At 46.0% G+C, this 26,392-nt stretch overlaps 1 protein-coding gene across 1 annotated transcript; it reads right to left on the reverse strand.

Annotated features, from left to right (window-relative positions):
* Window positions 1–13,364: 13,364 nt before the first annotated feature.
* NDUFS5 (NADH:ubiquinone oxidoreductase subunit S5) lies at window positions 13,365–17,000 on the reverse strand. The gene is made up of 3 exons (XM_034413242.3): window positions 16,831–17,000; window positions 14,354–14,571; window positions 13,365–13,616 (listed from the first exon to the last, which is right to left on the reverse strand). Exons 1-3 carry the CDS (start codon window positions 16,973–16,975, stop codon window positions 13,530–13,532), a joined length of 450 nt encoding a protein of 149 aa, XP_034269133.2. The 5' UTR covers window positions 16,976–17,000; the 3' UTR covers window positions 13,365–13,529.
* Between the last annotated feature and the right edge of the window lie 9,392 nt (window positions 17,001–26,392).

A 26,392-nucleotide genomic window follows, 5' to 3' on the forward strand; every position in this document is an offset into this window, starting at 1 on the left:
GCCTCCGCCGAACCGAGGCTGGGCGCGGGCTCCGCACGGGCGGCCTCCCCGGAGACCCCGCCAGGCCCGCCGGTGGCGCCGCCGAGAAGAGGCCCCCCAGCCTGCCCGTCGATGCCCGCGGGAGGGCGGGGGCTCCGAGCATGCGCCAGGCAGCCCCTCCGGCCGGGATGCGCGCTGCTGGGCGCCGGGAGGGAGGCTCTCCCGCCGACCGGCCTCCCCGCTCCAGCCCGGGGGCGACGGGGCAAAGCGGCCCGCTTCTCCGGGGACTAAAGCCCGCCAACGCCCCCTCCCAGCCCCAGCCCCGCCACTCCGGAGCCGCCCCGCCTGCTGGAGGGCTCGGGAAGCCCGGCCGACGATGCCGGGCTGAGCCCCAACTCCTGCGCTGCCTGCTCGGACCAGCGGGGGATGCTGGGAACTGTAGTCCGGCCTCCTCTGGCAAGCCCCCCTCTTCTCACCCCCTCCACCCCAGCCACACCTGCCCTTCTGGGCTCCCCCAAAACGGAGCCCTCCCCATCTGGCAGCCCCACAGCCCTTGAGCCAGGAGGAGGAAGAGGACACCTGGGCCAGCTCGGAGCCCACCGGAGACCTGTCTGGAAGGTGATGGGGGCCCCCAGCAATTGACCTGGGGAATTGTTCCCTGGTTGACCTCCTCTGGGCTCTAAATTAAAACAGGATGGGAGACCACCAGGAAATACCAGGTTTGTCAGCCAAACCAGAAAAGAAAGATTCCCAGGAGAAAGTGACACCAGGCCACTTCTTCCTTGTTGCCAAGTGAACTTCAGGAGTTGAGCCTGACTTCAATTTGAGATCACAGAATCATAGAGTCGGAGGGGATTGGAGAGGTCATCAAGTCCAACCCGCTTCACACTGCCAGGTTCACTACTCCATTTCAGATAAATGTTTGAAAACTTCCAGTGAAGGGGAAGAAGCCACTCTAGGCGGTAACCTCGTCCATTGCTTGAGAGCTCTTTCTGTCTGAAATTCTTCTTTATGTTTCTATGCCCTTGAAGCTCATCCGTGAATTCTAGTCTTACCCTCCAAGCCCAAACCCTCCAGCGGGTGACTGTCCTTCGGGTGGTCCTCTGAAGACAGCCGTCGTGCCCCCTGGCAGCCTTCCGCTTGATGGTCCCCCAAGAAGTCACGGTCCTTCTTCGCAACTACATCACCCTGTGGAGACACACCCTGAACTTGTGATCGGCTGGTCCCTCTCCTGTGTCTTCCTCCTGAGCCAGATTTTCCCCATTCTGTGCATATCTCCATCCTTTCTCTTACCCAGATGCATGACTTGATATTTCGCCCAGTTAAATGTCTCTGCCCAAAATCTTTTTCCATTTTTTCCTTCTTCTCCTGAGTATTAATCGCTCCTCTTAGCTTGTCAATCCTCTGGATCATAATTTACAGTAAAGATGGAAAAATGCTTTTCTACTGCAAAAGCAAGCTAATATTAGTTGTAATCTGGAACTAATAACTTTTTCTACAGGAAAGTATACCCTATAGGCCTATACACAGGGGCTGTTTGCTCCTTCTCCAACAACCATCTTCTTTTCAAGGCCTCAGGAACAGTAAAGGCTCCTTGAGTCTTGCTTTTTCAGCATTTATTATTTATTTGCGTAAGTCTTGCCACCTGCAGTGTCCTGATGATCTCCCATCCAAATTTAACCAGGCCTGACCTTGCTTAGCTTCCAAAACATTAGACTGGCTCAGTGCTGTTGTCTGCTGAAACCCAGGGTAGAAGCCATCCAAACTCCCTTGGTGTCAGCTGGAACTGGCAGGCTGATGTTCTGGGGGAGACATTACAGTAGTTACTGCCTGTAATGGTAGCGTGTTTCTGTAGCAAAAGAGAGGCATTGTGTCTGCTATTAGAAAGCAGGCAAGACTGGAAAAAGCCAGGTGCCTGGGGCTGGCCTGGGCAAACAGGCTGACTCAGCACAGCTGAAGATGCTCCCACTCTCAGTGGGAAGGAAATCTCCCTGGGGTGTCCCCACCCCATTTTTCAGCCTGTCTTTCCTTCAAGATCAAGTGCATAGAATTGCACAGGTTTAGGAACAGACGGGATGCCTCGGAGAAGCCAAAGAAGGCTCAGCAACGCTGCTTCTGTGTCTCCCCTTGCGAGTGCTGGATGGATGCGGAGAGGGCAGGGCAAGGCAAGGCAGGGCAGCCTCTTGGCCTGTTCTGCAACCGCTGCTGGGAAGCATGGACCGGCCATCCAGCTCTAGATGATATTCTCCTGCCCAGAAAGCCTGAAAAAGGCTGGGAAGTAGCCCATCTGGCTACTTCCCTCTGCCTGGGGCCAGTGGAAACGGGCACAAAAACGAATGAAGGCTTTTGTGCCTGAGGGTGCTGACCCAGCATGATAGGTTTTTTTGTTTTCCTAAAACTAGCTTTCTTGGTTGAATTAAAGGGAGCCCCCCCCTTCCCCTTCTTCTGGCCCCTGCAGGCTCTCAGTCACAGCCGCTGCCCCCCCCCCCGAAGTGTCTCAGCAGCTCTTCTCCTTCCAGCTACTAATTTTGCAGACAACTGTGGAGTTTCTGCTGGTGGGCAGATATAGGGTCTCATCAAGGAAGGTCAGTCTATCAATGACCCCCAAAGTAAGAAGTTTTGGAAGACTGCTTTGAACAAAGAGAGCTACAGACTTGCAAGTCAGGACCAGTTCAGACATGGGCACTTATCGTTTGTGATATCACAAATGGTGTGTTGGCATCCCCTTCTTGTTCCTCTTCCTCACGTGCCTTTTTAGATTAGAAGATTAAGCATTTTTAATTTTTGTAAATTTCTAAATTTACAAATTGCAAGGCTTTGCAAACGATCTGGTTTTTATCTATCTATCTAACTTTGCGGCTTAGAGAAGCCAGGAAAAAGGAGTTGTGAGGAGAGGCAACTCCACTTCATAGTCAGAAAAAGGATCTAAAAAGAGATACAAAGATTTGAAAATGCCAATCGGTGCCGCTCAAACTCTGATCCAGAAATGGGAAATGAGGGGCTCTGCTAACACTGAGCCCGGTAGGTCAGACAAAACTGCTGGAAGGAAAAACCCAGAAGCGCTCCCCATGGGGAAACAGGCTTCTCGGAGGTGTGGCTGCTTCAGCAGGCGCAAGGAGCTCCTGGAACAAAAATGGGACGTGGGCAGAGTTGCCATCGCTGCACCAACGCCCAAAGCAGCTCACTTACAATGTGCCAGACGGCACCTGGAGGAGCCTTCAAACCTCTGGAACCAAATCATCATTATAGCCACAAATGGACACAAATCCTTGCAGAGGAATCCACAGGGCTGTGGAGAGACGCAGAACCATCCCTCCCAGGAAGCCTGGAGGTGGGTCTCCACCGCTTTGGGGTGGGGAGATTCGGCAGCAGTCCCAATCGATGGCAAGAGGAACACAGCATCTCATCAGAAAATATGGGAGGACAATTTGCGTTCATCAGCTCCAAAACTGCACATGGGCACCACCTGGACCTCGCAACACGACAATGACCCAAAACAGAAGGCCTTGGTTGCTTATAGCAGGAGTTCTAGAGTGGCTGTCACAGTCCTCAGTGCCACTGAGCCACTTTCGGGAGACCTCAAACATGCAGCTCATGCTCAACAACCAAAGAATATAAAGGACCTGGAGCCTTTTGCCCAGAATGGACAGCCTTACCAGATGAGAAAATAAAGGGCCTCATTCACAGCTCTCATAAAAGACTGCAAGTTGTCACTGATGCAAGAGGGGGAAATGTGTGATGTTAAGAGCTAAGGGTATGCAAACCCTTGAATAAGGCCATGTCATTATGTCCTCTGTTGCTATGGTTTATTTAATGACTCTACTGTTCTCTAGTACCTAGTAGATTATTCTGAATCACTTAAAATAAAAGAATGTCTTGTCTGATTGCTCATGTTTACTTACAAAATGGTCTACATCTTACAAATTCTGCAAATGGTATATAAACTTAAAAGCACAATAGAATATATGCTTGTTTGTCAATTTAAAATGAGGCTTCTCTACTTGACCCAGGTGAGTTTGTTCAGCTTACAAAAGAAAGTGCAACAAAACCTGATTTTCACTCTTTTGTGTAATTTCTACGTTTACTCCACTTTCCATTAATTCTCTTGGGAGATTAATACTTTTACGCATATGGTGTCAAGCACCATGGAAATCCGGAGATTCAGGCAGTTCAAATGACTTATATCTCTTGCAGGCGCACAGTGATTTGTGATTTATGACGCATTTGACCCCTCCCTCAGGCTCAGCATGCTCATCTCCTACATATGGTTCACAATTTGTCTTGCTGCAATCGTTATTTTCATGCTGATTTTTAAAAATGTCCTCCTAGTCTCCCAACCTCTACTTTTGACATATCAAGAAATGGTCTGTCTGCATCCAGAACCTCTCACTATCTGGAATCCTTCACTCTCAATCTTTCATCATAAAGAAATCCATCATTCTTAACATTTATATTCATTATTTTGCCCTCTGCATAAATGAACGTGCTTATGCTTAAACCAGATATTTTAAATAAACAGAGCTTCTTCACTTGTTCTTCAGTCTCTGAATTATCCAATTACTTTTTTCTGTATTTTGTTATCCATTCAAGTCACTTAGCAGAACATTTTCCCCCCATGGATTCATTCAGAACGTTGCATAATTTTCATTTGTCTTCAACTGAATAAATGTTGTTTATTCTGGTTAGGCAATTTTCCCCAAAACCTATTTCTGATTCCATCATTATCACCCAGAGCCTAACACATAACTCACCAACCTCTGAATTTATTTATTTATATCCCACCTTTCTAATTTTTATAAATAAATCAAGGCATACCGATATTCCTTATTTCCTCCTATTTCCCCCACAACAGCCACCGTATGAGGTGAGTTGGACAGAGAGAGTGACTGGCCCAAAGTCATCCAGCTTTCATGTCTAGGTTTTTTTTTTTTTTTTTTTTGAAATGTTGAGTTAGCCTAATAAAAGTCTTGTGGATTTTGGAATTTTTCTTACAGCCAGTAATTTGAAGGGTAGAATGGTGGGTTGACAGGTTCTCCCTTCCAGGGGAACATCTCTGCTATCCCAGTTTCTCAACCTCAACAAGAGCCTGGCTGGGGAATTCTATGAGTTGACGTTTCTGAGGTTAAGAACGACTAGTCCATTCCATCCCCTTCTCTTGTTTCATCAACCAAAACTTGCCCCTCTCCTCCCCCCCCCCCCAGCAACACAACCACCCTGACTGCTATAGTCCCCACTGTGATGCCTCCTTTTGGTGACAATTTCCGAGGGGGTTTTAGGGCTTCTAAATTCTTATGGTCTGTCCACACCTCAAAAGGGTGTTTCACCCCTTCAAGGAGGTGCCTCCAGGTTAGCAAGGCCCAGCGGACAGCAAAAGCTTCCTTCTCCCAAATCGCCCATCTCCGTTCAGTCTCCAATTTGCGGGAGGTGTAAGCACAGGGTTATAGAGACCCATCAACATTTGCTCGAAGTAACACCACTCCGACGGCCACATCGCTTGCATCAGCCTGGATGACGAAAGGAGCCTCCATGTCAGAGTGTTTTAGAACCGGCTCAGCGGCAAACGGTCGCTTTAGTTTCTCAAAAGCTGCCTGGAATTCCATGGTCCACTTGAGCAGCCTACTGGGCTTTGGCTTGGCTTCCCCCTTTGTTTTCAGGAGGTTGGCAATGGGCAAGGCAATCTGGGCAAACGTTGGAATAAACTGCCGATAAAAGTTAGCAAAGCCCAAGAAGCTTTGTTTTACTCAGTAAAAGTACTTTTCTCTACAAACATGGAGTCGGGATTTTTCTTTCTTGAGTTTTGAACAGAGGCAAGCCTGAGACCTCCAGGTGCGCTGGACAACAGATCCCATCCCTACTAGCCATGGGAGCATTGGCTGCGATAGGTGCAGGTGCTGCCCCTCCAGAACCCCCAAAAGGCACCATCTGGTGCAGAATGGGACAGGTCTCTTACCTAAGATTTCAGCTGGACCCAGAACTTACTGATTCATCAAGACCTCAGCATTTCCACTTCAGATTGTTCTAAAGAGTCTCTTGGGAAGCAAAAGCTTTTCAGGATATTTAAATGTTTCCTCTGACAACTTAGAATCATTTTCCTCTGACAACTTGATCCTGCTTGATTGGATGACTCAGGCCAGAAATGATACCAGCACAAGAGAAGATGATTTTGCTTTGTTCAAGATTTGTTTTGCCTTATTCTCACTTTCTCTTTTAAATGCAGCTGTTTCCTCACTTTCTGTTCTTGCAAACTAGCAATTATCATGACAGAATCAGGCATGGAAAGTGGCCCCTCTGAAACTCTCTTTGCAATTATATTTTAGTCACGGGTTCCAAAGTGATTTCAAAATCTTCCTAGCAAATGATATTGCACAGAGATTACACGTCCAGGCCTCCATTTTCAAGGCAAGTGGGACACCACCCTCTCTGCTCAAAAAAAGGATTTAACTCTGAACGTTATTTATTTACCAAAACTGCATGGCATTAACTTCATTCAGACTCATGGTGGCTGCCCTGTGGTGAGGGAAATGCACCCTTCCTGTGCCCCAATGCACCCTCACCATTTTTCTTCTGCTCTTCTATGTGTGAGGTCTCCTCTTTATTTCTGGGGCTCCATTCTTCCTTCATTACAGGAACCGGGAGCTCAAGTTGCTTGTACAGAGTTTTTTGAGAGGCATCTGGCAGATGTGGGCCATGATGTTATTTATATCATACACCAACTTCACCAACCATCAGCAGGTTGCCTTGTTTCTCTTTCCCTGTGGGACTCTGATGACTTCCTTCATCATCACTTCCCCCCTCCCCAAATGCATTGCAACTTTTTAATCCACTTCTGACAAAGCAGGTTACCCTCACTGACCAAAAAAGGGGAGAGGGCTTAGGAGAGGAAAATGTGACAGTTCTGATTTATAGAATATGGAATACTTTATTGTACGTTTATATATATGTACATATAATATATATATTTATATAGAATAATGGAAATTAGTTAATAGGTGACGTTTATGTACTGTATATGTAAATTTGTCTCTCAATTGTGAGAAACTTGTACGTGTTTTTTTTTTAAATGTTCTTTCTTTTAAACAATAAAGTTTATATTAAAAAAAAAAAAAGAAAGGAAGATTTGGTTCTTCGGATATATCCTCATGATCGCCAAAATCCACGTTCTCGGGGTACAGGTACGAAGCATCCAATTTTCCCAGCGCATAGTCCACAAATGGTTTCCAAATTTTCCAGAAAATATCTTCTTTATAGTCACCGTTTCTAATTTTAATATCACATTTCATTTTATCATTTAAAGCTAATTTCCACATTTCACAATACCATTCTTCTATTCTAAAATTCACATCTAATTTCCAATATCTGGCTATTATAATTCTACCCACTATAATTATAATTCTAATCAATTCCTTCTCATATTTTGTTGGTTCTATTTCCTTAATTATCAACAGTAATATAGTTTCTGGTCTCAATATTATTGCTTTCCCCATCATTTCAAATATCATTTCCTCCAATTGTTGCCAAAACTTTTTAACTTTATCACATTTGTACCACATATGTTCATAAATCCCTAATTCCATATCACATCTCCAACATTGTTTACTAATTTTTTTATCCATCAGTGACAATCTTAATGGAGTCAAATACCATTTCCAAACAACCTTATAATTATGCTCTTTAATCCTTACAGATAAAGTCTTCATAATTCTACTCTTCCAATTCACGTTCCAATCTAAATCTGATATTTTAATATTAAGTTCTTTTTCCCAATTCATCTTCATCACCCTTTGTGGTTTTCCATCAAAATTTATAATCTTATATATCTTACTAACGAGTCCCTTTAGCCCAATTTCATCTTTGATTGTACTAGTTTATAGCCGTATCAAAAGAAGTCATCCTCAACACATGGAGTGTTTGAAACATTCTCGTGGGATTGGATGGAGTGGTTCAACATTTAATAACAAATTCAGAATTTGTTTCCAAACTGAAATCTAGTAAATAAGAGTTTTGGGAGCTTGAGTTCTGAAAAAAAAGAGGACCAGTGGACCCTGGATAGTCCCTTTCATACGGATGAGGGACTGTAGCTGAGAACAGAGCAAAAGGCTGCTCCCTCATCTCTTGGCAATCTCTTAGCTCTGGAGGTGGCAAGTCACCCATTTCTTCAGACTTTCTTCCTGAGAAGGTTTTTTTACCACTCTGCTGGGCACGTGCGTGATGCTTCCAAATGTGCCTCTTCTGCTGGGGGTCTCCTATTCACCAGTCCCAGCGGAGGAAAGGACATCTTTGTGTCGCCCCCAAATGAATGAGGCACGCCTGGATCAACATCTTGAAGCAAGGACTCATCTGTACCACATTAATGAATCCACCCAGGAAGCCCCTGGCCAAAGGGAGGAACTTCCAAGGAACTCGGGGAGGGGGGGGAACATCATGGGGAAATGAAACAAGCATGATGGACTTACACAGCAGCATTTTAATTGCAAGCACACTTCACAAATTGCCATTTCCAAGACATTTGTATCAGGGGTGAAATGCTACCAGTTTGGACCGGTTCAGGAGAACCGGTAGCGGAGATTGGGGCTGGTTCACCGAACCAGGAACCTGTCCCACAGAGTCCAGTGCTCCGGGGGAAGGAGGCTCAGCTGCAGCACCACTTCCCGGCGGTGTAGAAGCATAGCAAGAGGGATGGAGAGAGCCAGGCCCGGCCTCGCCACCGCGGAGCCTGCGGCACTTTCCCTTTGGCCTGGGCGGTGGCGCTTACCCAGGCAGGCCAGTGCGGGTAGCCCTTCATCTTCCCAAAGAGCAGGTCGCTGCACTTGCAGTCGTGCGACTGGCTGGAGCAGAACATGGCGTGGACGGAGAGGCAAATGCAGCCCCCACTGAGGCTGGGGGGGAGGGCTCTGCCTTTGCAGAAATGGGATGGGTGATTTGTATGGAGGATTGGCAGTGGGGGGGGGATGCACGGCCCTCCGGGATGGAGAGCGGGGCAAGAGAAGCTTCAGGTTCGCTTGAGCAATCAAGCCAGATGGGCGGAGGGAAACTCAAAGCATTGGGGGCTTCAGAAGGGCAGAATGTGCTTCAGAATGTGCAGCTCCTGGCTCTAACAATGAGTGACGTCAAGTTGGCCACCCCGATCTGGTCACATGACCAAGCCATGTCCACCAAGCCACGCCCACAGAACAGGTAGTGAAAATTTTCAGATCCAGAGAAAGCATGGATCAGTTCACAGCATGTAGGCAAAAAAGACAATTCACGAGAGGTTGTTCCCTCTACGGCCATCTGGGAGCCCAGTCACAGCAGACGGGCCACTTCCACCTTTCTGTACCTTTGAGGCAAGAAAACCCTTCTATAACCAGAAAATATTTATCTTTTAGGATTTAAAATGCTTTAATGCTGTAAGCCCCCAAATTGTTTTGACACTAGATTTATTCATTCATTCATAACTTTATTGTCATTGTACATATATACACAGTATACCCATACAACAAAATTCACTTAACACCCAAAGACCAGGCCCAACACACATAACAATCCCCAAACACCCACCCACCCACCACAAATTCCCCGCCCCTGAATCACCCAAACATCCACACAACAGACCAAGTAATGCTGTCCAAAAGCTCACTGATGGTGGCCCTTTAGTTCAGCGGTCACCAACGGGTGGTCCATAGACCACCGGTTGTCCGCAGAAAAATTATTTGCATTTTTTTTATATTGCACTAAATCAGGGGTCCTCAACCTACGGCCCCTGGGACAGATATGTGCAATGAACGCTTGTGTTGCTGCAGAGAGTCTCTTCCTTCGGGGTCTTTTTGTGTGGGTCAGAGGAGGGAAGGAATTCCAGCTTGGGGCCTGCTTCAGCCTCCTGGGGCAGGGCTTTCGGCGAAGGCTGGAAGGAAGTGCCGCTGGTGGCAAAGAGTTGAAGAGCTTTGTTCCAGTGGGATTGCATTATGGCCTGGAACTGGCTGACCACTGAGCCTCCAGGCGCCAGTACCTGGCCTTGCACTCCCGCACGTCTTCCCTCTGCCTGGAAAGCCTATGCTCGTAGTAATCAGTGAGGTGCTTCTGCTGAGCCTCCTCCTCAGTCAGATCCAATTTGAACTGAGCTGTTTTGCCATCTCTTTCTCGTGGTGGCTGCTTAGCTCCAACAACTGCTCCCTGTTGGGGCCCTAAGGAGCCCGGGTGGGCAGGCGAGGAGTGGCTGGGAGGGGAGGGGTGAGTAGAGGCTGGCGAGGCGCCCCTTGATGTGAGTGACATCGAGTTCACCATGCCCACCCAGTCACATGACCACCTACCCACTCTCACCCAACCGGTCATTAGGCAGATCATATTAGTGGGCCATGGGATTTAAAATTATTTATTAATTCAATTTGTATGCCGCCCCTCTCCGAAGACTCTGGGCGGCTATTATGAATTTAGCGGTCCCTGAGGTCCAAAAGGTTGGTGAATGTTCATTGTTGAATGCAATTATAGCTCTGGGATAAAAACTATTCAGAAAACGGGTGGCAAATAAATTTAATAAATGAAATAAAATAAAATAAATCCCAAAATTCCATCCCAGGCCTTTGAATAAGAACAGGCGCCATGGCTGCAGACCCCTCCCTCAGCTCAGCCTGCCTTTCCTTTCACAGTCCGCTCCTCTAAGGACCCCTAAAAGAAAATTGGGTGGGCCATTTTTTTAGATCCCAAATGATTCAAACAAATGGAAGGCAGCTTCCTATGCAGCCAAGCATCACGCCCCTGCCTTGGCTGCACGTCTTCCAAAGTTCACTTTGATCTCACAGGCATCTCTGGAAAACAAAAATGGAAGCCGCTCATAGAAAGCACCTCTTGAAGTGGTTCCAGAGGGCACTTGGGACTTTCCCTGAGAATCTGCTGGGCAGTTTGGCTGAGGTAAGTCAGTGGGTGACTGAGGCATAGGACTTCTCCCAATGGACCGATCATGGAGTACAACTTGGTCTACCAAGAAGTTCCAGGAGAGGAAACACCAGAAGAGACACCTTGAAGAAAGACCTCAGGCAAGTTTGACTGAACACAGCTAAGAGCCCATATTTGGAATTATTGCATGGCAATAAGAGCAGCAAAACGTCATTTTTCTCTCTGCCTCTATTGCAACCACCAAAAGCTGCCCAGTGGTCCTGTGTATGAAGCTTTCTGTTGGGGAGGAACAAGTCCTGGGAACATCTATTGGGTTGCGGTATGAAGGATTCATGCAATGTGGTAGATACGTTGCTTGGATTCCCTTGGAGTTGGGCGTGTCCATGGGAGTTGCCTGTGGCAGGTCTGGTGATGTGGGTTGAGTTTAATTCTGTTATTTCCAACGCAGTGGACAAGATCCTCTCAATGGTGGTTTCAGCCACCTGTGCATTAGATCCTGAGCTGTCAAGGTACATTTGTTGTTGACCTTTGATGGAGCTGGAATGGGTGGTGAACCTGTCCTGGTAGTCCTCGATTATAGTTATCCTTCTGAACTGGGTTTTGGGGTGGGTGGCACCATCCTAAAGTGATTCTCCTCCTTTCTTCGTGCAATTCCAGTCAGTTATTGGAGTGGGGGGAGAGGTCACTCGGGGCAGCAAAAGCATAGAGGCTGGGCTACTCCAACTGCACACCTTGACCCACCTCCCAGCAGTGATCCCAGCCTCTGGCCCCACATCATGGAGGCAGCTGTGGGAAGATTTTCCCCTGGGCAGCTAGAGAACCATGTATGCGAGGACTGCTCGTCCCTTGCCAGAGGCATGGAGTATTCTGGCCAGGTTCAGAGGGCCAATCCTCCTGCTCAACGTCTTGGCCCAGGTGCCAGTACAACAGAACACACTTTGAAAATTAGCTTGGCAGATGGGGTCTCAGTACAGGCTCCAGAAAAGCCCTAGGACATAATTATCTAATGATTCGGGTATCGGAGCATATCTCAAGTATGAAAATATGCCAACACTTTATTTGGAATGCTGTTTATTCTATGATGTTTCCTATCCCACCAGGATCTTGGAAATGGGAAAAGATCACATCACATGCAGTATTCTTAATGAGAAAAAACACCTGTAGTTTTTGCACTGCCACCCTAACCCTTGAATTACAGAAGAGGCTGCAGCACCAGGCTTGGTGCCTAAGAGCCCTAAGAGTTCCCCTGGCAGGAAATAGTGTGGCACAATTGACTGGATCCCCAGCCTCCCCATTTGTTTGGAAGTCTCTGCAGGAGGGACCCTGCCTGTCCTGGAGAGCACACCTGTTCCCCCAGAGGAAGCCCCAGCCATGTCTATATGGAGCAGCAGTGGCTGAACTCTGGCGAAGGAACCTTGCCAGAAGCCTCATCCCCCTTCAGAGCCCAAGAGCTGCCCTTTTCCATCCCGATGCAAAAGTATGCCTGTTTTTTTTTTTCTTTCCCAAGCAATTACAATGCAAGGAGAGGCAGCATCATTTTCTGGATCAAGAAAAGTGCCAAGGACAAGCAAGGGGCTGAGGGCCACCCACACTAACTGCCTCTAAGTAAGGAGAGCCCACCCCCACCCCTTTCATGTTTCTAAAGTCCTTCTTCATAACCACAATGAGTTGCAAGAAGTAGCAGCATGTACACTTCGAAATACATTTTTTAAAATGTTGAAATTTCTCCTTTTAAATTGCCCCCATCTGCAATCACTGGTGTGAGCTTTGCTGGTCAGTTGATTAGAATCCACAACTGGAGTTTCAGAAGTTACACGCCTCACACTGGGAATCAGCAAGAGGGGAAAATGCTAGAAACTGAGCACTTGTGGGGGAGGAGAGACCCAGACAGCTCAGTTTGGGGAGGCTGCATGCAGCCCAAGGATGATGTGCCTCTGTCCCATTGCAGGCCTTGGTCTCTGGAAGCTCAATGATCCCAGGAGAGAATGAAAAGTATTGGTCCTGCCAACAACAGAAAGCAGAAAGTGAAGGCTTAGGCTAGAAACAGGGGAAAATCAGTTTTGCATCCTCCAGTCCTGTATGGCTCTGAGTCACAGGCATTCTGTAAATAGGTGAGGGGGGAGTGAGAGTATGTACATGATCCTGAAGTCATGAATAAACAAGTAAGCTTATCCAAACCGTGAGAAAAATCCCCCACCACAGCTGCCTCATAGAGCCATGGTTAGAATGCCATATTGAAGGCTAATTCTGCTGACTGCCCAGGGGTTCGATCCTGACAGGCTCAAGGTAGTCTCAGCCTTCCACCCTTCGAGGTTGGTAAAATGAGAAGCCAGACTGTTGGGGGCCAGAGGCCGACTCTGTAAACCGCTTAGAGCACTGTGAGGCAGTATATAAGGCTAAGTGCTATTGCTATTTACATTATGCAGCCAGATTTTCTAGTAGTCGTCTAAATTCTTCTTGCAAGGGGTGATTTATACTTTTGACATCACAAAGGCAGAGCATCTGAACCAGTAACATTCCAGGCTCGAAAGAAGAATTTTATTCATGGGCAGGATTAGAAACCAAAAGAGAGAAATGAAAAGGTTCCAACTAAACCATTCTTTAACAACGTATTAAGAGCAGAGCTCTTCGGCTCCTGGGGAGCAAAGGTAGTTTTCTCCCTGGGGATCACAGCCAAACTCTCAGTCATTCTGGTAGGTGGGTGGCGTGTACTTCCCCTCTTTAATCATTAAGTCCCTTTGCTTCAAGATGGCTCGGACACGCTTCATCTGCAAAAGGAAAGAAGCAGAAAAGACCGGTTCAGAATGAAATTACAGGTCTCGCCTACTCATCCCAAAATGGAAAGGGTAACATGTACAAAAATCACTTATTCCTATCACACACACACATGATTTCTGGTTTCTCTTCAGTTCATATAAATTTTTCATTTTTCACAAAAAAAACCTTCAGCTGTCACTGCAATTTAATATCACTCCCCAAACACACACTTTTTGCTATTATTGGTAATAATAATTATTTTGGCCTCGGCAAGGGATATCCCCAGTGATGTCATCAGGAAAAATTTAATTCTAACATGTCTAGTAAAAGGGAAGAAAAAAAATAACACTGGAAATCAGCTATTTGAGGCGAAACAGGGAGTTGGGGTAGATGCAGCCCTTGGCTTTCCCATTTCTAGCCTTGCTCATCATCCCCCACTGGTGCTTCCGGATCACACACAACGCCTGGATGTGGTAAACTTTTTAGAGGACTGTTTCTTACATAAACTGCAATTTGTTTGCTGCCAAAATATTTAGAAAATATGTTTAAAACTGTAGTTGCTATGCCCTCCAATCAATCCCCCTTTTGGCTTAGTGCAATGGTACCAAAGTGGGAAGCAGACCGCAGTGACATGCATGTCTGGGGAAAGAACTACCCCATATGCATTTGCCACTGGCACGCTGCCTTCCCTGAGAATGACTCAGCAACTCCCAAGAGGCGCTGCACATCCCAGCAATGCTCCTCTCACCATCTTGCGCTTGGTCATGCACTCCTCCAGATCTTCAGCCTCCAGCCGGCACTCCTCTTTGGCCCGGGTCAGCCCAATGCTTTCCGAACACTCCAGCCACTCCTTCTCGAACGTGTGGCACACGCTGGGCTGCTGAAAGGGCTGCTTGCTACTCAAGCGGAGCATCCATCTGTCTAGGTTAATGCCCAGCTGGTTTTGGAGATCAAGAAGTGGCATGGCTGAAAGGCAGAAGGGATAGGTAAGGGGAAGGTAAGAATGAATTAAGTCCCTGGCCGGGAATGGAGGAGGGCTGGAGTTGGGGGGGGAGCTCCTGATGTGGAAGGCTCTGTCCAAGGAACAGAAGGGGAGGTTTTCAAGGGCAAAAAGCCTCATTTTCGTATGCAGCGATGAATGATTTTAGGCACTGGAGGAATAAAAATCTACTTTCTCACAATTTCATTTACTCTACTCCAAACATTGAAAACCCCACTCACAGGTTCTAATAGCTGCTCATGTCAGCTTGTATCCAGGTAAAATTATGGGAGACGTTTAACCACTTGAAAAAAGTACAAGTATCTATCTATACTACTCCAGTTTATCAAATGCCACACCCACCATCAAATGCACCATCAGCTCTTAGTAATCAGATGGATCTGCTCCTAAGTAGGTCCTCCAGGTCTTCCACTGGTACACCCATCTCCACCACAACTGAGTCCCTCTGGCTTGCTGATTATTCTCATTCTTTTTCCTTCCACCTTTCCTAACATGAGAGCGTTTCCAGAGAACTGAGTCTCCGTGGGTCTGAAATAGGGCCCTTTGAGCCTTGAGTGAGAACTCTGGGTTCATTTGTTCCATGGTGCACTGGTTGGTTTTCTTCACTGTTCATGACATTGTCTTCTCCAACACTAAAGTTCAAAGGTATCAAAACTCTTTCTCTCCTGCTTCAAATTCCAACTTCTGCTTTCATAGAAGATTATAGGGAAAGCCTCCCTTGTGCACAATCCTGATCTTCGTAGGGCTAGAGACAGCATAGCATCTGAATCTCTTTTCCGAGGCGTTCACTATTACTTCAGCCTAGGCTATGGTGTATTTCTTGACTATGATGGTTGATCCTACCAGGCAGAAGCTCTCCACTTCCATATATTCCCTGCCAGTTCTAAGTCAGGTTGTTCTTCTGATGCCATGAGATTAGTCTTCTTTATACTTAATTTTAGTCCCATTTTTTGTTCCTTAACTTTTGTTACTAGAACTTGCCGAACCTTTGTGTTTTCAACTATCAGGCTATCAGTATAATGCACATGATTTGTGTCTTCCTATTTTAAAAACAGGCTCATCCTCTTCCACAATTATGGAATAGCTGCCATAAAGTGAATACCATGGTTCACTGATTAATATATATTTGGCTTAAAAACTGAATAAGTAAAGGGAGAGGATTAATCCTTGAAAAAGTTGTATTTATTCAAGCAAGTTTAGTCTGCTTCAAAAATGGGCAGAGTTTGTTTTTTCCAGAAGGTCCATTTATTTAGCAAAATTGCGAGGGGGGGGCAACCCAACCCCTCCACTTTTCACACTTGCATACACAGAGGACAGAAAGAGCCACACCAGGATCCAGCCGAATAAGCCATCCCTGGAATGCATTTTTTAAGTTATTGTTATTATTGTGGACTGCATAGTCAGCCAGATGTTTAGGCAGGATTTGGCTTTCCCAAGACTCTGGGACATTGATGAGGTCCTCTCCCTGTTCCAATGTAAACTGCCTTTGCAACTGACCGGTGGCGATTTCCAATGCGGATGGCGTCCAGAGGTTCTGGGGACTCTCTCTGGCCACACTGTCACATTCTGCCGTTTCCTCCAGTTCTCTCCGCAGGTCGTGGCCCAGGCTCTCTGGCCTTCCTTATCGGCAGGCGTTTTTATTTTATTTTATTTTATTTTGAATTTGTATACCGCCCTTCTCCCTGAGGACTCAGGGCCGTGAACAGCCAAGTAAAAACATCAAATACAAATATTAAAATACAGTTAAATATATATATATATAAATTTGGCCCCATTAATTAAAAACAATAAACAAAACACTTAAAAACACTTAAAAAAATTAGGCCAGCCCGGCTTGTTGGAAAAAGAAGGTTTTAAGGGCGCGGCGGAAAGCACTGAGGTCTTGGATTCTCCTTATCTCTGGGGGCAGCTGAGTGACAGGTGCCAGTCAGCTTGACGGCTGAAGTCCCCCACTGCCGACGACCGTCTCTCTTGCGGGCAACCGGGGCTGCCGTCGCTTCTTCCCTTTCCAGGCCGCCTCTCGTCTTCCCAGGGGCTGGCACGAGACCCCCGCCCACCCCGCACGGAGGGGGGGGGCTCTAAAAAGGCTCCGCAGCTCCCCCGCGCCTCGGACCCCCCCTCCCCTCCCCTCCCCCCCTGGTTCCAATGCAAGGCCGAAGCAGGCCCCGCCAGCCGTGCGGATACAGGGCCGCCCCGCCCCCCTCCGCCCCCCTCCCCCCCCGCACCTGTCCTCGGGCAGCGGCGCCGGCGCTTCCTCCCTGGCCGCCGTCCTTGCGGGGCTTTTACGTCACCGCGGCCGTCGCGCAAGCCTGGCGTTTCGCGACACTCGCGCCGGGTGAGGGGCGGGGCCGTGAAGTGCATGTGCACCATAGAGGGGCGAAAGTGTAGAGGCGTCCGTCCCTTCGTTTATATCAGGCAGCTTCCGGGGACGAAATGGGATGGTCCCTTTCCCCACTTGCAAGGACGTGCTATAAGGGCTCCTGCGGACATTTTGCGGCCCCAGACGGTGCGAGGGAAGCCGGGAGGCTCCTAAGGCTAATGCAGAGGAGCTCCCCGCCCCCGCCCCCTCCAACGTTGGAATTCCCATGGTTCCACCACCGCCGCAGCCCACCTGCCCCCCTCCCCTCCCCTCCCCTGGCCCTTGCACCTTGGGGGTCTTCTGGTCCTCCAAGCCCCCTGCCCAGGCAGGAGACCCAGCCGAGCCCCTTCTGCCCTTGAGCAAAGTACCAGGGGTGGGCGAATGTGGCTCTTTTACAACCTGTGGACTTCTGGGAGTTGAAGTCCACAGGTTGTAAAAGAGCCACATTTGCCCACCGCTGAAGTAGACCACAACCTCCTCCTTGGTAAGCTAGAAAAATGTGGGATAGACCCCCATCGCCCCAGATGGATTGGTAACTGGCTGACAAAGCCTACTCCACAAATAATAATAATAATAATAATAATAATAATAATAATAATAATAATAATAATAATAATAATAATAATAATAATAATAATAATTTTATTTCTATACCGCCCTTCTCCCGAAGGACTCAGGGCGGTGTGCAGCCAATTTAAAAACACAAGATACAACAATAATTAAAAATTAAAATAATTAAATAAATTTGGCGATTTAAAACCCTAAAAATTAAAATACCCCAATTTAAAATTATTATATTGACAGCCCTGCCTGGCGGAATAACAGGGTCTTCAGTGCGCAGCGGAACACCCGGAGGTCGGAGATCTTACGTATTTCCGGGGGCAGTTCGTTCCACAGGGCTGGGGCTCCCACAGAGAAGGCCCTCCTTCATGGAACTACATCCACATGGAGGGAAGTAGCAGTGGGGCACCCCAAGGTTTCAAAGTACTCTTTTTTTTTTTTTTTTTTGGCCTATGTAAATAGAGAGCAACAATTTCAACACCTGTATAAACAGTGTGTTGTCTGGTTGCAGTTTGAGCAATAAACATAATAGTAATAATGTTTCTTAGTAGTGGTCATATAATAACTGTTTTCTCATCATAATATTAATACTTATTCATTATTAATACTAACTCATATTAATAATAAAACATTTCGTAATAAGCCCTGATAGTAAAATAAGTCCTTCTCTTATAATTTTAAATGTTCTAAGCAGTGGTGAAATCCTCTGCAGATCGCCACCAGTTCACTGCCCGTGCATGCACAGTGCGCACCAAACGCACGCTTCACGCGGGGAAAAAAGGCTTCGCTAGGTAAGTAGAACAGCGAGGGGGGAATAGCCGTGCTGCGCGATTTAGCTTAGCTAGAAAGCAGGATTTCCTGTTTTCTAACCAATATAAACTGCACAGCACAGCTGATCATGGGAAATACCAGTTGGGATGAACCAGTAGCTTTTTAACTACCGGTAGCTTTTTTTTACTACTGGTTCCCCCAAACCAATAGCATTTCACCCCTGGTTCTAACTTCTGTTTCTGTTAGTTAATTATTGATAAAAGGAGTCCCATATTTCGAAATACTCCATTTCTTCCTTCTCTTTAATTTCAAGTGTTAATCTATCCATTTTTGCACATTCTAGTATCTTTTTTATTCGCTTCTCTTCTGTAGGGATCTCCACACATTTCCAATGTTTTGCAAATACAATTCTAGCCACTGTTAATACATGTAGTATTAGATACATAATCCCTTTATTATATTTTTTTGGTATAATATCCAACAGAAATATTTCTGGTTTTAGATCCAAATGGTCCTTTATCATTTTTTTCTATCCAAGTATGTATTTTTGTCCAGTATGCTTTTGCTTTTAGGTACGTCCACCACATGTAGTAGTACGAGCCTGGAATCTGATTACCCTTCCAACATTTAGCAGACATATCTTTAAACATCTTAACTATCTTGCTGGTGCGAAGTGCCATCTGTAAAACATTTTATATAAGTTTTCTTTATATGCAGTAGACATTGTTAATTTAATTTCTATCCCACAACTTTTGCCATTTATCCAATTCTATAGAATAACCAAAGTTTTTAGCCCACACTATTATTATTTCCTTTACTTACTCTTCTTCCATTCTCAGTAGATGGTTATAAATTCTTTTAATTAGTTTCTCATCAGTTCCTGTTAGAATCTGATCCAATTCTGTTGGTTCTTCATAAAAACCATATGTTTTAGTGTCTTTTTCATATCTTGATTGTATTTGTACCGCAGGTACACCATGCTACCGTGTTTCCCCAAAAATAAAACCCTGTCTTATATTTTTTTGAACCCTGAAATAAGCGCTTGGCCTTATTGCCATGCACTCAAAAGCCCGACTGGTCTTACTATCAGGGGATGTCTTATTTGGGGAAAACAGGGTAAATTTATCCCTGGACTATTCAGTTCCTGTCTTGTAACAGTTTCAGACTTATTCTTGCTTTTTTACCTTGCCAGATAAATTTTGATACTGTTTAATTCCTCAAAGTACTGTATTTTTCGGAGTATAAAACGCACTCCCCCCCCGAATGTAGCTCCCCCACACCCGCCAACCCCCACCCTTATAGAGCTTTTGGAGACTGTAAATGCAGCCTCCCAAACGGAGAGCCTCTCAAGCAGAATTTTTTTTTTTCTTATTTTCCTCCCCCCGAAATAAGATGCGTTTTAAATCCAAAAAATACGGTATTTCTTTTCCAGCTTTATTGGAACTCTTTGGTACAGGTATAATAATCTCGGTAGAGTATTCATTTTAATTTTAATTTAATTTTCTTCACTATCTGAATATCTGTCTTCTCCATTAAATCTTTTTTCTGTTTATCTGTGAGGTTTTTGAATAAAATTTTAGTTTTCTCTTTATTTACTTTTAATCCTGCAACTTCCTCATAGTTGTCTATTTTCTTCATCAGTTTGGGTCCAGTTTCTTGCGGTTGCTCTATGATGAATACCAGGTCATCTGCAAGTGCCTGTAGTTTGTATTTTTCTTTTTTTATCTCCATCCCTTTTATTTCTGTGTTGTGCCGAATATTTCTATTTAGCACTTCCAATGTCAAAATAAATAATAAAGAGGACAATGGACATCCCTTTTTTGATGATAACATTCTCTGGTATGTCCCTGTTTACAATCACTTTTGCAGTCTGTTTAGTATATATTGCCTTGATCATATTAATAAATTTTTCACCAAATTCCATGTATTTTAATTGCAATATCATATTGCCAATTTACATTATTAAATGCTTTTTGTGCATCTAAAAAGAGGGCCAGTACTCTTCAATATGTTCAATATCTTCATAATTTAGATTGAGGAATAAAAGGGAAACTCGTCAAATTTGCAGATGACACTGTTGGAAGAAAAATTCATCTGGTTCAGTTCCAAGCCGGGAGAAAGGCAGAAGGGCACAAAATCTCTGCTGGGGGATATTAAGAAAGACTGAGTCTGCTTTCTGTCTTTGAGAGCATGTTTCTCCATTTTTCCTTTAAGGAAATATAATATTCTCCCTTTTTAATATTTCCAAAAATATTTCATTCTTCTGGGGGGCGGGGTAGGTGCTGACTTTCTACAACACTAAGCTGGCAGGAATAGCCAACACCTCAGAAGACAAGCTCAGGATCCAAAAACATATTGACAAACTTGAACAATGGGCCTTATCCAACAAAATGAATTTTAATGTGGAGAAAAGCAAAGTTTTACATTTAGGCAGGAAAAATCAAAGGTACAGATTAGGTGAGACCTGGCTCAAAAACAGTACTATAACTGTGAGGGGGACCTTGGAGTCCTAGTGGATGATCACTTAAACATGAGCCAGCCGTGGGTGGCAGCAGCCAAAAAAGCTAGTACAACCCTAGATTGTATGAACAGAGGCATAGAATCAAAATCATGTGAAGTATTAGTACCACTTTATACATCCTTAGTAAGGCCACACTGAAATACTGCATCCAGTTTTGGTCACCACATTACAAAAAAGATGTTGACACTTTCGAAAAAGTGCAAAGAAGAGCAACAAAGATGATTAAAGACTAAAATATATGAAGAACAATTGCAGAATTTGGGTTTGGCTAGTCTATAGACAAGAAGAACGGTGGGGGGACAACAATGCAGTATTCCAGTATATGAGGGGCTGCCACAAAGAGGCAACTTGTCAACTTATTTTCCAAATCACCAGGACAAGAAACAATGGACTAATCAAGGAGAGAAGCAACCTGGAATTAAGGAGAAACTTCCTAACAGTGAGAACAATTAACCAGTGGAACAGTTTGCCTCCAGAAATTGTGGGTGCTCCATCACTGGAGGTTTTTAAGAAGGGACTGGACAGTCACTTCTCTGAAATAGTATAGGGCCGTGATGGCGAACCTATGGCACACAGAGCTATATCTGCGGGCATGCGAGCCGTTGCCCTAGCTCAGCTCCAGTGCGCATGTCTCCAGCGGAGTCTCCACGCAACCCATTTTGGATGCCAGGTAAGTACAGGGCTCGCATGGAGGCTCGAGGGGGGGCGTTTTTGGCCTCTGGAGGGCCTCCAGGCGATGGGGGAGGCCATTTTTGCCCTCCCCAGGCTCCGGGAAATCCTCTGGATCCTGGGGAGGGTGAAAAACGGACCTACCGGAGGTTTCAGGGAGGCCTGCCAGGCCCAAAACGGGGTACGGGGGGGTGGGTGTCACGCGTGCATGCATGGGGGGGGGCATTGAATTATGAGTGTGGGCACGTGCGTGTGTGACCCGCCCCCCATGCTCCCCCCGTGTTTGGCACGTGACAGCAAAAAGGTTAGCCTTCACTGGACTAGACATACACAATTCCTGTAACTGTTCTTCATATGTTTAAGTCTCCAGACCAATGGTGAAATCCAAATTTTTTTACTACCGGTTCTGTGGGCATGGCTTGGTGTGCATGGTGTAGCTTGGTGGGCGTGGCAGGGGAAGGATACTGTAAAATCTCCATTCCCACCCCACTCTGGGGCCAGCCAGAGGTGATACTTACTGGTTCTCTGAACTACTCAAAATTTCCGCTACTGGTTCTCCGAACTGCTCCAAATTTCTGCTACTGGTTCTCCAGAACCTGTCAGAACCTGCTGGATTTCACCCCTGCTCCAGACCTCTAATCCTCTTTGTTGCTCTTCTCTGCACTCTTTCTAGAGTCTCAACATCTTTTTTACATCTGGTGGTGACCAAAATCAGATGCAGTGTTCCAAGTGTGGTCTTACCAAGGCCTTATAAAGCGGTACTAACACTTCATGTGATCTTGATTCTATCCCTCTGTTCATGCAGCCTAGCTTTTTTTGCATTGGCTTTTTTGGTGGCTGCAAAAAAGCAAGCTTATATTTAAATGGTTGTCTGCTAGGACTCCAAGACCCATCTGGCAATTACTACTATTGAGTCAGGTACAACCTATTCTATACTTGTACATTTGATTTTTCTTGCCTAAGTGTAAAACCTTTCTTTTCTCATCACTGAATTGCATTTTGTTGGATAGTGTCCAGTGTTCAAGTCTGTTCAAGTCTGTCAAGATCCTTCTGGATCTTGAGCCTAAAGTGTCTTGTCTTTAGCTTGGTGTCATTTGCAAATTTGATGAGTTCCCCTTCTATCCCTTCATCCCAATTGTTTATCAAAATGTTGAAGAGTATTGGGCCTATGACAGAACCCCACAGCTTTCATGTAAATGTACCCGTAGTTCCATTGAGGACTACACATTGAGTGTGGTTGGTCAACCAGTTACAAATCCATTTGGTGGTGATTTATTTATTTATTTATTGGTTCGATTTATATGCTGCTTTTCTCCGGAGATTCAGGGCGGCTTACAATGCGTTAAGCAATAGCCTTCATACTTTTGTATATACCTGCTTAGTATATATTGCCCCCCCCCAAAGTAGTGTTCTTTTTTATACAAAGTCAGCTTATTGTCCCCACAATCCGGGTCTTCATTTTACCTACCTCGGAAGGATGGAAGGCTGAGTCAACCTTGATGCAGTCTATCCCACGTTTTTCTAGCTTACCAAGAAGTAGTTTGTCATGTATTTGGTCAAATGCCTTACTGATGTCCAGGTATCCTATGTCCACTGCATTTCACTGGTTCACTAATTTAGTCTCTTTGCCAAAAAATGCAGTAAGATTTGTTTAGCATGAGTGTTTTTGACAAACTCATGTTGCTTCTACCGGTAGTAATAGCTTTGCTTATTCCTAGGAGTTTGCAAATCCGTTATTTATTTTTCCAGGATCTTTCCTGGTACTGATGTAGGTTCCTGGATTCATTCCCCACCCCCACCCCCCATTTTTTGAAGATTACAACCACATCAGCGTACCACCAGTACGCTGATGATACTCAGCTGTACATCTCCACCCCGGACCACCCCAATGATGCCCTTGAAGTGATGTCCCGGTGCCTGGAGGCCGTGCGGATCTGGATGGGGAGAAACAGACTCAGGCTCAACCCATCCAAGACCAAGTGGCTGTGGTTTCCGACATCCCGATATAGTCAGTTGGTGCCATCACTGACTATTGGGGGCGAGTCACTGGTCCCCACGGAGAGGGTTCGCAACTTGGGTGTCCTCCTGGACTCACGGCTGTCTTTAGAAGAGCACATGACGGCCGTGGCCAGGGGGACTTTTTATCAGGTCCGCCTGATTCGCCAGTTGCGTCCCTTTCTGGATCGGGACTCGTTAAATACGGTCACTCATGCTCTCGTTACTTCCCGCTTGGACTACTGCAATGCTCTCTACATGGGGCTCCCCTTGAGGAGCACCCGGAGGCTCCAGCTGGTCCAGAATGCGGCCGCGCGGGTGGTTATGGGAGCGACGTGGCGCTCCCATGTGACCCCCCTCCTGTGCGAGCTGCACTGGCTCCCGGTGGTCTTCCGGGTGCGCTTCAAGGTTTTGGTTACCACCTTTAGAGCGCTCCATGGCATCGGACCGGGGTATCTACGAGACCGCCTTCTGCTACCAATAGCCTCTCACCGACCAGTACGCTCCCATAGAGAGGGGCTCCTCAGGGTGCCGTCGGCCAAACAGTGTCGACTGGCGGCCCCAGGGGGAGAGCCTTCTCTGTGGGGGCACCTACCATCTGGAACAAGCTCCCCCCAGAGATACGGAAGATCCCGGACCTGCGCACGTTTCGCCGTGCTCTCAAAACTTTTCTATTTCAGCAAGCTGGCCTGGCCTAACTCCCATTTTTTAAATTTTTAAAATTTTTTAATTTGTGATTTTATAAATTGGGTGTTTTAATCTGTGTTTCGGCCGAAATATTTAATAATTTTAAGGGATTTTTTAAATATTTGTATTATCTGTATCTTATCTTGGCTGTTCACCGCTCTGAGTCCTTCGGGAGTAGGGCGGTATAGAAATTTGATTAATAAATAAATAAATAAATAAATAGATTTTCTAGTCCTCTGGTAGATATGGTTTCATATCCTTCAAAGACATTCATTGAGGAAACCTGCTGAAGCGTCATCAGCAATGTTTGAGCCCAAATAAAGTCACTGCTTTTTGCCCGTTTGGGGGGGGACAGTGGTGGTCTGCAGAAGAAATAATGACCTCGGAATCTTTATGTTCTGTTTTACAAAGCTTGTCTCTAAAGATGGAAGATCCAACTGCCTCATTGTCAGCGCCCTCTGGTGGCCATGGACGGGAAATGCTTTCACAGCTCAGCTGTTTTGACCTTCGCCTGCTGCATAAAGGCCAATTTAGTGTTGACTGTGATTACACCTAGGTGTCGCTGCATAAGGATAGGTAAGCGCAGGTTGCAGATGGCTGCAGACAGACTGACATGCACATCTCATCCCAACTGTGTGTGGTGTGTAGGTGCGCATCCTGTGTGTTGATTGGCTGAGCCGACTTCCTGTTTTTGAGGGCCCCCCTAGCCAGAATGTTACATTTGCAGAAATATAAACGGGATCCCAGTGCACCATCTCTGAAGGACGCACCCTGATGTGCAGTGCAGGAGATGTCTGCTTGACTCTTTAGCTGTGAGGGCAGGGCGGAGGGCTAAAGCAACATGCCGAGCCCCAAAGAAGCAACTGATGTTTTTTGCAACTTGGAAGAGAGCCAGCTGCAGTCCATCTCTGGAAAAGAGACAGTGCACCTTTTCCCTTTGCCTAACTTTCTGGATTCTTCCCAAAATCTAACCACAACTGTGTTCTCAGTTGCATTCCAATGTCTCTGCAGCTTCAAATTCTCTGAAAGTGCAACGCACCTGTTGGACCAAACCGGGTTCTGCTGCAGTGAAAGTAAACCTTAAGAGTTTGGAAGGCTTACTTCTAAGACAGGATGCGCCTTCTTGTCCCCATCATGTACAATGGGAGAAAGCCATAAAAATGGCACATCTTTTGTGAGCAGCAAGCCTGCCTCTTTGTTACAGCTTGTGAACTCTGGACAGCCAAGTGAAAACACAGAGCTGAGATTCAATTTAACTTAAATGATATTAACTAAATATAGTGGATAAGATGGCTCTCTAGTCACATGACTTCCCATACATTAAAAATGTCATTTTGGTATTAGCTTTTGTGGGGTGAGGGCTGGGCCAAAGTGTTCAGGATTCCTTGAACTTGCGTAGATTCCGCCTTGCTCTTTCAAATGCCCAGGTTGCCTTGGCACATCAAAAGGAACTCTTCCTGAAGATCAGATTCCATCCAGTGGAACAAAGCGCTAACGTGCAGACGAAGCAGCCACTGAAGTACCTGACTCGGAAGCAAGTAGGACGATGGGCTGCTGTGGCCACCCTTCCTGTTATGTATTGGATACATATACTGTGTTCCCTGAAAATAAGACCCTGCCTTATATTTTTTTGAACCCTGAAATAAGCGCTTGGCCTTATTGCCATGTGCTCAAAAGCCCGGTTGGGCTGATTATCAGGGGATGTCTTTTTTAGGGGGAAACAGGGTAGTTGTGTTAAGCCCTGCTAACCTTTAGATGACCCTAAGTGTTAACTTCAACTGTTTTGGAGGGAAACTTAGAACATTCATATTTGGGTGGGCTTTTTCAAGTATTATGATTGGTTGAGGCCCTGTGGGCCCAGAGTATAATTTTTTTAAAAAAATTTGATTTATATGCCGCCCTTCTCCGGAGACTCAGGGCGGCTTACAATGCGTTAAGCAATAGCCTTCATCCTTTTGTATATTTATACAAAGTCATCTTATTGCCCCCACAACTGGGTCCTCAACTTACCTACCTTAGAAAGGATGGAAGGCTGAGTCAACCTTGAATTTGCCTGTTGTTCAGCAGTTCCAGTTGAGTCAATAAATGCTGTTGTATCTATGCTGCCTGTTCTTGCCTACCGCAGCCCACAACATAATACTTCCCATCTTGCATGGCTGCAGAGGGCTTCAAATCCCTCTGCCAGCTTTGCCCCCAGTATGCCCCTACGAACACCAAGACCAGC

The sequence above is a fragment of the Pantherophis guttatus genome, chromosome 10 (assembly GCF_059756535.1).
Source record: "Pantherophis guttatus breed Tessera chromosome 10, ASM5975653v1, whole genome shotgun sequence".
NCBI lineage: Eukaryota > Metazoa > Chordata > Lepidosauria > Squamata > Colubridae > Pantherophis > Pantherophis guttatus.

Coding starts and splice junctions, on each gene's coding strand:
- NDUFS5 (XM_034413242.3), bottom strand. CDS start 16,975: ATGGTGCACATGCACTTCACGGCCCCGCCCCTCACCCGGCGCGAGTGT. Junction 14,572..16,830: donor GCGCCGCTGCCCGAGGACAG/GTGCGGGGGGGG, acceptor TCTGCCTTTCAG/CCATGCCACTTCTTGATCTC. Junction 13,617..14,353: donor GCATGACCAAGCGCAAGATG/GTGAGAGGAGCA, acceptor TTCCTTTTGCAG/ATGAAGCGTGTCCGAGCCAT.